At 47.1% G+C, this 14,612-nt stretch overlaps 1 protein-coding gene across 3 annotated transcripts in view; it reads right to left on the bottom strand.

Annotated features, from left to right (window-relative positions):
- Window positions 1–14,612, bottom strand: part of LOC122379743 (proline dehydrogenase 1, mitochondrial-like) — an 85,720-nt gene that overhangs the window by 6,025 nt on the left and 65,083 nt on the right. For 2 of the 3 annotated variants that reach the window (XM_043362581.1, XM_043363419.1), the window contains exons 9-11: window positions 8,154–8,264; window positions 6,060–6,191; window positions 459–655 (exon numbers count right to left, since the gene is read on the bottom strand). In XM_043362581.1, coding sequence (XP_043218516.1) covers window positions 459–655; window positions 6,060–6,191; window positions 8,154–8,264 — 440 coding nt within the window. Of the gene's footprint in view, window positions 1–458; window positions 1,809–1,840; window positions 3,207–5,723; window positions 6,192–8,153; window positions 8,265–14,612 lie in introns of all 3 variants that reach the window. The other variant, XR_006256381.1, reaches the window with a different exon arrangement.

The following is a 14,612-nucleotide window of genomic DNA, read 5'->3' as shown; positions in this document are numbered from 1 at the left end:
CCTTAAAAACTGAAGATGTTAGAGGCGTTTGAAGATATGCAGTTTTGAAGTGAAGATACCCCTCCCGAGTAATCGCGAGCTCCTCGTCAGAGGTGATGTGAGGACGGGGGGGGGAGGGGGGCTATTCCTCGGCCAGGGCACGTACTTACATAGGTCACTGTAGTTCCGGACATTAAGTGGTACATAAGTTTATAGTACGAGTTTCAACCTGAAAGCCACTCACCGTGAGTCCTGCGACTGTAAGGCATCACTTATTAGTATTTAAACACGAGGAAGAACACCGCAGAGTCTCCCGACCAGAGCCATGAGTCGCTGGACCAGAGCCCAGCACTGACAGGTTATATGTTTTACACTAAAGTAGTGTGTTCAGGGCATTTGACGTTGTCACACATCCAGATCCCAATAAAGTAGACTGCCGTTGGGACCGTTTCCGTCAGTTTCCCCGCTGCGGCACTCACTTTTGGACGGTGAAGCGGACCGTGTCCTCGTTGTGGCTGGCCACCATGATGGCCAGCTTGCGCGGCTGGCCGTACTTCTTGTAGTGCTGGATGCGCCGCAGCGTCTCCAGCAGACAGCGCTCGTACATCTCCGAGGTGGCCTCGAACGTTGGGTTGATGGGGTCCTCGTAACCGAGCGAGGCGGCTCGGTAGCGCTCCTGGGGGCGCGAGCAGGCCGTCAGGCTCAGCACTGGGCCGAAGCAGCCCTGTGTCCCGGGCGGGCGGGCGGCGGCGTCACTGGGGGCCGGCGGCGGCGCAGGGCGATATGCACCGAGGTCGAGACGGTGCATGTACCAACTGGTGAGACGGATTCACGAGGCAATGGCAAAGCAACTCACCGAACGATGACCATGGAAATTTCACTTCTCATTCTTTTTTAATTGAATCCAATCGAACTTACCTGTGCCTGTGGCCAGGTCACGAATGACAATGAATATTCGCAAGGTCGGTCCCGACACTAGACAAGTAAGGTACTCATGGGACGGATAAGAACGAGAGCTTCTTTTGAAGAGAGCTGGCAGAGAGGCCGCAGTCGAGGGAGCCCAGGATACACTTAACTGTCTCCAGATCAACTCGAGAGACCTGGACGGATCACAGCGCGCTCTGTACGCCGCTCACTGCCGTGGCTTTCCCCGGCCTCCGCGCGAGCATCCCGAAGCTGATAGAAGCTTCTGTAGAAGAAAAAGTGATTGACAACATGCCCTGCCTAACATAGCTAAAACATAGTCCTCTGCTGGTGGTGCAAGAGGGCGAAAAGACTATTATGGCATCTAGAGCCTACCGTATATGTATATCTCGAATAATTGAATATATATGCCTGCTAATGGAAACCGTTGTTACTAGCGCACGCTTCAATACAGACTTGACAGATCAAGAGGTCAACATTTTGACAAATGGACATTGGACTAAAACATATTTTGCGTTGAAAGTCTTCAGAGCAGTTGAACTATCAGTATTCACGCCAGACAATGGCCTAAATTTGCATTGATTTGCATGCATTCTCATAAGCAAAAGAACAAGTTCTAAACAACAGATCGGTTCAGCAGGAAAACAAGGAAAGGAATGCTCAAGAAGAAGCAGAGCAGCGCATTCTAACGTAAGGTGAAGATACTATTGCCCATGCTGATTTATTTTGCACGGCGTAGAACGCATGACTAGGCTATTTCAGTAAGCCACAACGAAAAGTTGCATCGACATCGCACCCACATTATTTGCTAGAAAAAATGTCAAACTCTGAGCATTCACAGTGGTTTGTGATGCCTCATTACGAGAGGTGATCTGACTGCTCAGTTCAGACTTTGGTCAGTGAGCTGACTGCTCAGTTCAGAATTTGATCAGTGAGCAGTTGGCACAGCGACAACTCCCAACTGCCGAGACGCACAGAGCTCGCCGATTCCCCGCGCGACTGACAAAAGTCTACGCACGTATGTTAGCACTGGGGCAAGTTATGCCAATCACTAAATAGGGGAGCGTTTGTTGATCGACGTCGATGGTCAGTAGGCAGCTAATGTCGGTCTGTGTCAGGCAGGCGCCGGCGGGTTCGGTGGGTGGCATCAGTGGCCAACGGGTTAGCCCTCGCCAGCCCACCGCTCCCGCCCTCCCACGGAAAACAGCACACACGTCTCTGTTAGACTGTGAGGCGGCGTGTCATCGAATGATTTCATGCCAGGCATATGGAGGAAATATGTAGGCATCAAGCGGCAGAAAGAATGGAAGACAGTTGAAAGCGCATGCTGTCGGATAATATCGCCGACTGATGGCTGGGTAGTTGGTGCCTTGTTGTATGTTTATCACATAATATTCGTTACAGGCGGACAAGTGTCCAGTGAATAGGGACGCCCATAGACCACATTTTCTGTCTCTATCAAATACGAGCTATCCCAATTATCGGCGTCTATCTTGTATCTACGAGTAGCAGTCAGCTATTATCTGTTCTGTATGTCCACTTCACTTTGCGTTGCAATGAAATACAATTCGTCCTCAATGAATTTCAATGAATTCGAATTTCCTTTGTCCAAACTCTGAAGCCTGGGTTAACAAAGTTTGCTGAGCAGGTTCCGTCGTTCCAACCTCAGCCCCCGATCCATAAATGCCCAATGCACGTAACGCTAAACACCATGAAAAGTTGTTCAGCCTCTTTAATCAGCTTTGTATTACATTGGCAGCCGCTCACTAACTACCAGAAGTGAAATTGTTTTGCAAAATCAAGCAAAAAAACGTTGAATTTTCCTCCCGTTTTTAAAAAGCCGTGTGTGCCGATTGTTGACCTGGACTCGGTCTAATTGCGGCACTCCTGTCTCCTCCCCCATATCCGGTCGGGTCACCGCCACGCCCCCTCTGCGCAGCGCCGGCGGCGTTCTAATTTTACCGGCCGACGCGACGCCGCGCCGGCCGCCGCCGTATTGATCGCACCGTCACGTGGCGCAGCGGCCGGCGGGCCTGGGAGCGGCGCAGAGCCATGGAGCAGGCCCGCCGCGGCCGCCCGGCCAGCTATACAGCCAGCCGCCTCCTAATGTTGTGTAAGGCGCACAACGTGGGCAGTGGTGCAATGTCCAGTAAAAGCAAGACTCAGAAGTCCGAGTAAATGTAAACTCGGAGAGGCTAACGACGCCCCATGCCGGCGTGTGCCAGCCGACCAGTCCCGCCCACTGGGAAGGAACTGCGCAGCTATCCTGTATGCACCTACATACTGAAACTCGTGCCCAGAGCAGTAGGCGGAACTATGGTCAAGCGTACCCATTTTCGGGAACGCATTTTCGTTCCCATGTTTGGGAACGATAAACCCAAATATGGGAACGCCATGTAGGCATTATTTAAAACAAGAAAAAGAACCGTTAAATGACGTCCAAAAAATATAAAACGATCGTGAACCACCTGATATTTGTCTCAATATTGTTGAGAAAGAGTTTGATATTGTAAGGCCCATCGTAGTTTCAAATCGTTCCCCTATTTGTAAAGCAGTCCATCATCCGGGCCGCGAGCCCAAATTTGGGAACGCTCTCGTACACTGGCGCTGCAAGCGTTCCTTATTATGGGAACGGCGTACCCAAAATTGGGAACGATTTCACCGACGCCTTTCAGGGGCTCTTTTCATTAACAAGCATCACGTCCAACGCCGCAAATTATTGTTAACGCAACAATCATCAGATGACCTTTCCGGCAAGACCGTCGCATGTTTCGCCCGGTCTTCTGCGCTTTTATTCCCGTTGATCTCGCAGCGGGCACGCCCCCCTCAGCAGGATTACGTAATTCACAACGCTCAGCGATGTTCAACAAGGTCTTCCATACCTATATACACCGTCCGCGCCGAGGGTGGAGACATGTCAAGCACCTTTCTGCTTATCACCGATAGTTGACGAGCACAAGGAAGTATCCAAAAATGGGAACGCTGAATATGTTACACCCTCAAAACACCTAGTCCCAATGAAAATCTAGTTTTTTCCTTTCTTGATGAGTGTAAGTGGCAAAAGGCCTGGTAGGATGGGCACGAGGAATGATCGAAATCAGCATGAAAATTATAAATAAGCCACACAGAGCGACCTATATAAGAGAAATTCCCCCAAAACGATCACGCTTAGAAACACGGAAGACAAAAACCACGCTCATGACGCTCCTTATAAAACAACTCTAAACAGCTAGCATCCAAATAAAATATGTCTATCTGGGATGATATAATACAGCTGAATAATTTTAACCCTATTCCTGGCGGGCTCCGCCGGGACAAGAAACTGGCGGGGGGGGGCCGATTCGGCCCCCCCCCCTGAGATCTCGAGAACGAAGCAAGATAGCGACAAGCGGTAAACGGCATCGGATACGCATGGACAAGGTCTACAATTTTTACTAAGGTCATTTTCAGGTCAGGTCAAAGATGACGTCACAGGGGTCGAAAAAGTCAAAATGGCGGCGCTAGATATGGAGAGAGTTTTTCTCGAATAACTTTCGAATTAGTCAAGATATGAACAAACTTAGGGCATCATCGTGATCCTCTCGTCAATCCGCATCGAATGATATATATGTTGACCTCGAAAGGTCAAGGTCAAAGGTTGACCTCAGGTCACGTGACCTCGAGGTCATCATGTATATCATTCGATGCGTCTTGACGAGCTGAACACAATGAGACCATCCACGCGTCTGTATCTTGTTCCTGTACGGAGTTATTGGCCAAAAACCTTTGGTGACCTTTGATGACGTCACATGACCTCACAGCTGCCCAACAGCAAAACAGACCTCAAGGTAGTGAAGGTTGATCGTATATGAAGTCATGTATGGTATATGGGGCCATTCCGACCCGTTTTAGTGGTAAAAACAGGGAGTTGATTTTTCCCCCATTGACTTATAATGGGGAGGTCGCGAAACTGACCTGACCTTAGGTCACCGATATCAAAATTCCGAGATATACAAATTGCACATACTGGTACCCTAACTAAAGCCTGAAGAGAAGAAATTGATCGGTCAAAAACTCTAGCTCTGGCGTGATTGCAAACTTTTCTGAGGTAGGGTCACCAAACCGCCTCTGGTGACCTGACCTGAGGTCAGATCAACTCAAAATTTTCAGACATGTTGCGTAGAAGCCTTTTAGGAAAAGTCAGAAAATTTGAGCTTCCTAGCTCAACGCGTTTGGGAGAAATAACCAAAAAACCTCAGGGGGGGCTCCTGAGGCCCCCCCCCCGCCAGGAATAGGGTTAAACCACTGAAACTAAGTTTACAACAGTAGTTCGGTAAAATCACTGACGTTCCATGCGGTCGTGCGCCCCGACACCAAATGTCACCAATATTACCCCCGGACTGTCCGCGTGTTCGCTTGCATATGTCAGCATCTGGTGTCGCTAGTATGAAACTTCATAACCAGGCGAAAATTATTATACTTGACCTCAAAATGTAAAAACCGCTTCATTTTCCTTAAAATTGCAAGTTAAATGTAGTATAACCCATGTTTTCACCATTCCTTCATTTCAAAAAATCATTAAAAATATCATTCGACGGTCAATTTCCTTGTGCAACGGTCAGATTAAAGATAATTTTATAGAGACTTAGTAGATACTTAAATTAGCGTGCACTTTTTTGAGACGTGATGCACTAATGAGTTTTAGTGGGCAAACGGCCGAAAAATTACCTTCCGTTCCCATAAATGGGAACGCCCGTTCCCATATTTGGGAACTCCGTTCCCAAAAATGGGAACGTTCCTATATTTGGGTACTCATGACCATAGTTCCGCCTACTGAGAGCCAAACAAACGCTCCGAGGCCGAAGGACACCAGCGGCTTGGCCGCGAGCGCGCACAGCATTCCATTTTTCTTGGCAAGTTGTTAGAGAAGACAGATCGCGGCCAGCGAAAACCATGCCAGGGAAATGAGTGCAAACTTGGCTGAAACACACGGCACAGCTAGGTGAAAGGCAGTCAATGACACGTCTAACCGAAGGCTCATACTGAGCGTCAGCACGCACACGCCCACGCCACTCGCTCATCAGGCGCCCACCGGCTGACTGCCTAAGGTGCGGCGGGGGCGGCGCGGCGATACAAACCTGCGGCGCGGCGCGGCGCGACGCGGTGGGCTCAGTTACCTGCTCCATGTACGCTCCGCGCACCAGCTTGGCGCCGAAGTAGAAGTGCTGCCGGTCGGCCTGGTCCAGGTCGACCGACAGGTTGTGGTAGGCCTCCTTCAGGTAGCACTGGTACGTGTTGAACACGATCGCCTGCGGCAGCGGCGCACCTCGTCACCTGCTTTCTGCTATTGTACTAACTAGCTGCGTGCAGCACCTTTGTTGACATTCATAGAGTTATCCCTTACCTACCTACTGGTCCGATATGACCAATTGATGTATTTCTGAAATGCTGATTCATGGTAGCTATAAAAGTTCCGTACACAAATGTGCCTTTGCATTTATCGACGTCATAAAAGTAATCCAACGGAGTCCCATGGGTCTCTATAAATATCTAAACGAAATAGGTGATGACAGCCAGTTGATATAATTCACAAATCCTGAATTAATTCGAATCATTTCGAAACCATCTAAAATCGAACTTAATTATTATCTATCATTTATCTTTGCGCCAGGCTCTGTCTTCTTTGCAGCCGACTGGGGAACAGAGCATACCTACCTACCATCTCAAAGAGCCTACTTTTCAAACACATAATAGGCGCCAATGAAACTCAGACGAACAGCGCGGCCATCCGGACCAAGGTCTCAACTATACACCATCCTTCCGGGTCTGAAAAGGTCTAGTCAGACCGGAGGACCCTAAGCCCTACAAAAAAAAAACACACACACACACACAGGAGACCAGTAGCGGCGGAACACCTTCAATTAAGGGAGCGGGGGGGGGGGGGCACTGCCGACTTTTCAGTCCCATTCTTTCCATGCAACGCCCATAGGGCTTATGTTAACCCGCGCCCCGTTGGGCTCTGCCGGGCAACGCGCCCGGTTGGGGGGGCCATTTTGGCCCCCCCCCCTAAGATCTCGAGAACCACGCAACATAGCGACAAGCGGTAAACGGCGTTGGATAGCCCCAACGGGGAACTACCTTGTGACCCAATTTTATTGACCTAGGTCAAACCGATGACGTCACAGGTCAGGTCAAAGGTCCAATTTTCACCGTTTACAGGCACTCCAAGAAATGCGTTGTAAAATCGAGTAAAATGCATTTCATTGAAAATCATCGATGGGGAAATGTTCTTCAAACACATATTTTGCTATTTGAGGTCACTGATACCAGGTCAGGTCACAGAGGTCAGGTCACGGGGGGGGTCACAATATGAAAGTGTGGTGTGATACATATTTTATGGTCCATTTTACATGACAAATGCGATTATATGGGTCAGGCAGCCTTTGGGGCCAGCTTAGATCACGTTTTGGTCAAGGTCAGGTCAAGGTCAGGTCAAGGTCAGGTCATATTAGGTCAAATTTCAAAGTTAATATTTTTGCATAAAATGGGTATCGAATCGATGCAGCTCGTCACGGGGAGTTCAATGGTGGTCTTTGTTTTGCCGTACGTGGTCTAGAATCGCTAAAAATTGAGTTCAAAAATTTGACGTCATCATTTTTGAACAGTTTTTTCGCTATAACTTGGCCAAAAAACGAGATATCGATCTGAAATTTGGTATGTATATAGAAGAGCGCTGGGACTATCACATATATTCCGTTTTTTTTCGAAATTCGAAAAAAAAAATGGATTTTTTCAAAGTTTTTCTAAAAAAAATCAATTTTTTGATTTTTTTCAAAAACCAAAAATTTTGAAAATCCGAGATAGCAGTTTTGTAGCGCCGCTTTTTGTCTACTAGACCATATAAAGAACTTTGAAATTGCTTGATAACTGTAGATTTGGTGAGCGTTTCAAGATTGCATGTTTTTTGCTCATTTTTGCTCGAACATGACCTCAGTTTGACCTCAATAACTCCTGACCTAAGGTGACCTAAGACTTGAAATTTGGTGTGAAGGTGTCAAATTGATGCCCGGGAACGTACTGAAAATTTGGCGGCGCTGCGCGCCGCCGTTTTCTTGCTATTCAGGAAAAACCACAGGGGGGGGCCAAAATGGCCCACCCCAACGGGGCGAGGGTTAAAATGCCAAAATCAAAGGGGACACGGTGCCCCGGCGCCCTCCCCGTTCCGCCGCCTATGCAGGAGACGGCCGCGGCGACGGGTGTGGCGCACTCACCTTTTCCCTGTTGTATTTGCGCATCAGCTCCATAGTGAGTCGGGAGATGGCCGGCTGGAAGTAGGTCTGCTCGGCGTCCACCATCACCCGCACGTCGCACTCGCGCGCATACTGAAACACGGCCACCGCGCGCGCCCGGTCAGCACCTATACGCGGACGATCGGCGGCCCAGTGTCGGAGGCTACCCGCACACTGCACAGTGCTGGCTGACCATCATCGAATTCAGCCAGCTCTCAGTTGCAAATTTCAATGAATGAGTTATGTCGTGCCCAAATCTTTGCACAATTGTATAAAAAAAAAGCAATCACGTTTTAACAAATCAACATAGTGATCCGGTTTCTCCAGTGCAGTGGGCCCTCTTGCCCACCTTCCACTACACCGAATATCTTGCTCTCTTCAGATTGGCGCCACGCTATTTACCATCAACTCGAAGCAACCGCAATAATACAATAAATCAATGATTTGTTCGAAAATTCAAATGGCGCATATCCGCCGAGGGCAGGCGGTGCACAGCTGACTTAAGCTCCATGTGCTGGCGACTAGTTCCATGTGCTGCTAACTTTTGAAAATAGAGAAATAAATCCAGATTATTTTAATTTCACTAATTAACGTCGAAGAGTCATTGTGCGCATAGCTGGCAATGCCAATATCTCTAGGAATTCTTTAGCTAGTTTTCAGCTTATGTGCTTAATAGATAAATTATCCAAATACCTGAGACTCGTCGCTAGAAGCTCTCTGATAACAGACAGATCAGCTTTGAAGAGCTACCATTTGAAAATTAGGTGCTTTTGAGATGAGTGGTCCCAGATTGGGGCACCAGCTACCTTCTTCTACACTGAATAACTCGGAACTTTTGAAAAAGGCTGATAACGCCCTTACGTCCGACATGGGGCTCACGGCTGCCCGTTCGCTGCCGCGGCGCCCGGCCGCGTCTGCTCGAAGTGCGCCGTGTGACCCTATTTCGTCACCCCCGGGGCAGGGCACACTGACGGGCGCAGCCAGCTCACCACTCACCACAGGGCATTACATAACATGCTTGGCGAGTTTCGCCTGCTCTCGTCGTAGGAACTCGCATGCTAAATAAATAAGCACTGCCGGCGACAGTCTGTGCGGTGTACATTGCGAACATGAGGTGGCATCCGGCCAGAGCCCAATCCAGGACCCTTCCAGCGCACCACTCGTCATTACAGACAGGGGAAGGGGACGCGCCTGCTGGGTTATATTCGGCCGCCGGACACATTTTCACCTTCAGGCTGCCGAAATTTTATTTTCATTCGAAAACTTCCCAGATCATTTTATGACTGAACCATAGATGACATGAATCATGTTATCTATGACTGAGCTTAAAAATAAGTAACAATCGAGTAAAGTATGGGTGGGGGGGGGCTGTAGAGCTCCCCACCCCACCCCCCTAGTCAACCGCGTTATGGAAAATACCCCAGTTATGCGGGGGTTAACCTTCGCCCCAGTGGGGGGGGGGGCATATGTTACCACCCTGTCGCGTTTTTTGCGTGCGAATAAAAAACCGCGGCGCGTAGCGCCGCGCCGCTTGGGTTAGCTTTTAGTACATCAATTTTGGACAATGTGTGAAATTTTTGACCCCAGGTCATGTCAGGTCAGGTCACCAGGTCAAGTTAACTGACCAAGCCTAAAAAAGTTTACAATCATGTCCAGCCTGCAGTGTTTGTCAGAAACGTTTTAAACTTGGTGGATTGCATGCTGTTATGGACGCCAGGGTTGTATACCAATCAAGTCGATTGAATTGATTGATTTGATTCAACGCGTATTTTGAGTTGATTGGATTGAGTCGATTGACTTTTCGAGATGACTGGTTGACTGACTCGTTTGACTTTAGCGACTGGTTGACTGATTTGATTCCCGAAAATTAGAGTGACTCGTATGATTGAGTCGATTGAATGGAAAGTTCAAATAAGTTTTAGTTGACGAAAAATAATGACACCAATTGATGACATCAAAGATCACAAAACTACACTGAAAACTGCTTGTCATCACAACTGCAATATGGGGTAGATGGCCAAATAAAGAACAGGGCCTTAACATGAACAGCCAACTTTGACTTTCAACTGCAATAACTGCTCCAATCCTGGTGATAGAACCTGGCGATGCACCTACCTACCTTTCTGCACTCAGCAGGAAACGTTTTTTTTTAATCCAGATGAGATAAAGTGCAAGGCCCTATATACTAATAAAATGTGATTGATTAATAATTTACATCTCCACATCTCCTCAGAAACAACCCACTGAACTCTATAAAATATCTGAAACCCCTACAAAAATAACTGAAACAAAAGCGCCGTTTTCGTCTCGCTAATTACGTTTGCGTAATTAATAGCTAATTTGCTGCATTGTTTAATTTGCAGCAGAACGTTTGTTGATCCTTTTCTCTTGAGGGCCTAAGCATAACATATTAATATATTTCATTTTCCTTAAAATATTTTACCGAATATTATAAACTGGTTTTATTTCAAATAAAATAATAATTAAAACGAAATTGGTGTTGTACAGTCTGTCTTGAAAGTACCGCAGCATGGGCTGCGGCGGCCCGGCGAACTGAAGGCCGGGAGCTCGGTGGTTTGAGAGCCCCAGAGCACGTGACGGCAGTGAGCCAGGAGAGAGTGACCGGGCAGGTCGCGTGGGGTGCCGCTCTCCCTTACTCTTTCCACCCCGCTGCGGCGCCTGTCGCCCGGGGGCACGGGCCGTCTGCGAGCACGAGTGGAGAACTTGACCGGCCCGGCCGATCCCTCGGTGGCCGGGTCACCCTTGGAACCGTTTTATTCTCGACGAAAAGACAGACGAAGCCAATCTAAATGCTGAGCGCGCAAAATACTTGCATTTTTATCAGAACATGACATATATTGAACAAATGAACAATAATTTACGATCATGGAACGGAGCAAAATAAATGTAATAAAACTGATAACAATGTGAATAACAACACAGAACAATGTCAACGCAGTAGTTTGTCGAAAATCTCAGATTAACTATGGGTTTAAAAAATCTGATCGCTTTATTCAATAACTTAGGATAAAGTAATCTGTTTCGTATTTATTTATGCGAGATAAAAAGTAAAAAACTCCCATTCTCACCACCCTTGTTGAGATTGAAACACAATAGTATTTAAGCGAAAGCCAATGGAAGAAAGATAAAATGGTAACCTTTTGCTCATAACTAAAGGAAGCCAAAGCAAATCCTACACTTGGGTGTTTTGTCTTCCTTTAGTTATGTGCCAAAGATTACTATTCCATCTTATTAGAAGTATAATCATTGTCATGCAAAAAAAAAAAAAACACTAAAAGGCAAATGGCTGCTACATAAGAAACATCACAAAATAACTAACACATTATACTCCTTACTTACTATACATAAAAGTTATAGGCAAAAATTTTCATTTTACGATCGACTGGCCAAGCAATTGTTCGTAGCGCCTACTTCCAGTTAGAGGATTGATAATCGTATACCAAACACGGAGTATGCGTATTTGTGCGGCAGGTCACTGAGATTATAGGTATGAACAGCTAGCGGCATATTAATATTTCAGTTCCTGAGTGCTCACTGTTCACTGTTCAGCTCAAGATGAGAGTTGAGATCATACAAGGCTGTATGGTGTGAATTTTATTCGTTTAATGATCTATCAAAACTCCTCTCTCTCTCTCTCTCTCTCTCTCTCTCTCTCTCTCTCTCTCTCTCTCTCTTCTCTCTCTCTCTCTCCCTCCCTCCCTCCCTCTCTCTCTCTTTCTCTCTCTCTCTCTCTCTCTCTCTCTCTCTCTCTCTCTCTCTCTCTCTCTCTCTCTCTCCTCTCCTCCATAAGATGCTGAAAATTTTAGCGGACTCCAACAAATGTTGCAGAGTCTAAAATAGCTACCAAAGCAGTCCGGAAGAGTTACGTCAATCCCCGTGCCTGCAAGTGATACGTTTATGCTTATGGCAGTGCACTGGTCCGGAGTCAGAGTCGGAGTCGGAGCCGATCAGCAGGCCGAAGTCAGATTTGGAGTTGCAGTCGTAACAGCGCCGTCGCGACTCAGAACCCTTCTTTATATTTTCGGGTTCAAAGTAGCTGGCTAGATTTATTGCTTCACAAAGCAGGCTCTCTGCACACTGCTGCGTTGGGGGGGGGGGGCTGCAACGTCCCTCCACACATACCTGATATTGCATCTTTTTTAAACACTTTTGATGGCGGAAAGAATCAGACCCAGATCTTTTAAGGTCGCGTCACTTAGGTTACACTATAGTGTCCTAGCCTCAGGAAAAGTTATGATGCTCGCCGGCACTAAAAAATGCTCGAGAGGTCACCGGCTGACCTGAGATCTTAACCTTCACCAGGCGCGGATACAAGGGGGGCCATGGGGGCCATGGCCCCCCCCCCTTGGCCGATTTTTTTCAAAAATAAAATAAAAAGCTAAAAAGTTAAAAAGCTGAAAAGGGGGCCTCCTGAAAATAAAGTGGCCGAAATCCGATGAGTTTTTTTAGCCTACCACTTAGTTATTTCTTAGAAGACTAGCTGAGAAGACTTCTTTGTTAGAAGATTGGTAAAGCTTTTCATAACTTGGAGGTCTCTTATACTCACAGAGATGACCACTTTTACAGGGCCTCCTAACCTGCACAGAGGGCCTCCAAGCCTGCACAGATGTTGAGATGTTGCCTGAACAGCTAGATAAGCTCAATAGACGCAGTTTTTTTTGGGGGGGGCCAACAAGTGGGAAGATGGGGCCTCCAACAGGTGGGATTATGGGGGGGGGCCTCCTGGTTTCTAATGGCCCCTCCCTTGGAGATTTTCTGGATCCGCCCCTGACCTTCACACTTACAGGAGGAGGTTCCTCACGGCTTTTTCACGAATAACTCGCGTAAAATACGACCGACCGACCGACCACGACAAAACTTTCAATATCCTCGAATTGATCAATGTTATATCTTTCCTGAAAATGACCCTGAACCCAATGGCCTTTGACCCGTAACTTCCTTCTCGAGTCTCGACACCATGTCAGGCCAAAATGCCGATTCCGTGCATGTCAGCGCATATTATCTACGCGTTTCCAGGCATTTTGTGATTGAAACATCAGGTCCCAGCAGGTGAAATGATCAGGGCCGACCTGATCATTTCACATATCCGATCAGGAGCCGAACGGCTGTAAGGCGGGTTCCTACGGACCCGATTTCCATCAGTAGACGCTATAAGCAGCCAATACTGTCAATGTGTGTCTCGTAACCACGCACACAACTTTCTGGAAGCCCTAGCTTAATCTGAGCGAAACGACGGAGGCCGCATCCGCTGTCCTCTGGCCGGATTACAAGTGTAACACGTAAATGTCTGGCGAGGCTCGAAAGGGAAGCTTCACTTTCCATTTATCAAAACTTTCATGTCAGGAAGAGAATTACTACGCTTAGCTGGTGTCTCTGTATATCGTATTAATAAACAGCGCCTTGTCTGCCGCACTGGCAGCACCGAGAGCCCGCTCACTCGCGCCCAACCCTCTCCTCCCTCCCTCCCCTCCCACCCCCCCAGGGTCAGGCGATCCAGTGGCCCTCAAACCTGACCGCCCTCCGCTGCGCCGGCCCACCAGCGCCACCCTGCCATGCTGCGGTACTTTCAAGACAGACTGTACAACCGATTTATTTTATGATCATCTACCGTACTACATGATAATCAATGACGTCATCTTACCAAAATATCAAAAGACGTAGAATAAGGATTTCTAAAAGCTTAGCATACTTATTGGCAAAACGTTTTCATTTGTTTCTTATTTTCATTTTTTCATTGTTAACTTATCCTGTGGTTCCAGAGTCCCTGTCCTCTCCATTTCCTTTTAAATATATTTTTAATCCTCATCCCTATCCCCCAGTCCTAACAGTTTCAAATTGTATTGCAATAAAATGTTTTGAATTCTTCACATAGGTACCTAACATTGACATGCCACGTCCAGAGTCGTGGACCGCTAAATGCTTCAAATCTCTTCCTTCCCAATCTGACAACATCCCACGTCTCAAATGCACATTGTGTGGAAATATTTTTCAGGCTGCCCGTCAGTCTCTGTCTAACCGAAACCGTCACATGCATGATGCAGGTAAGATATTTATTTCTATTTCCCTATGGTTAATATGTTATTGATGCATATTACCCATTAAAATAAACATGGTGTAGGGTAAATGGCCAAATCACGAACACTGCCAAAATCCGAGCAGCCAACTTTCAACTGCAATATCTGATATTAAGTGTAAATGGAGTTGGAATATGGCCAAAATTAAACTGACAACTTTTAGGTGAAAGGTGGTGATTTGGGTTAAGGGGCGAGTCAACTACTGGGTTATTTTGCACCCATTAAATGAAACTTCTGCTCCAATTCTACCCATTGAACCTCAATATCATGATCCACCTGTCCATCACTAGGTATCCTTCCTTATTACATAGAAACTTTGAATGGCATGGCAATTTATAATTTTAAA

This window comes from Amphibalanus amphitrite, unplaced genomic scaffold (genome assembly GCF_019059575.1).
Source record: "Amphibalanus amphitrite isolate SeventyFive unplaced genomic scaffold, NRLGWU_Aamphi_draft 000000F_arrow, whole genome shotgun sequence".
Taxonomy (NCBI): Eukaryota; Metazoa; Arthropoda; class Thecostraca; order Balanomorpha; family Balanidae; genus Amphibalanus; species Amphibalanus amphitrite.
Note: the sequence above shows the minus strand (reverse complement) of the source record. Positions and strands in the feature narration are given on the sequence as shown.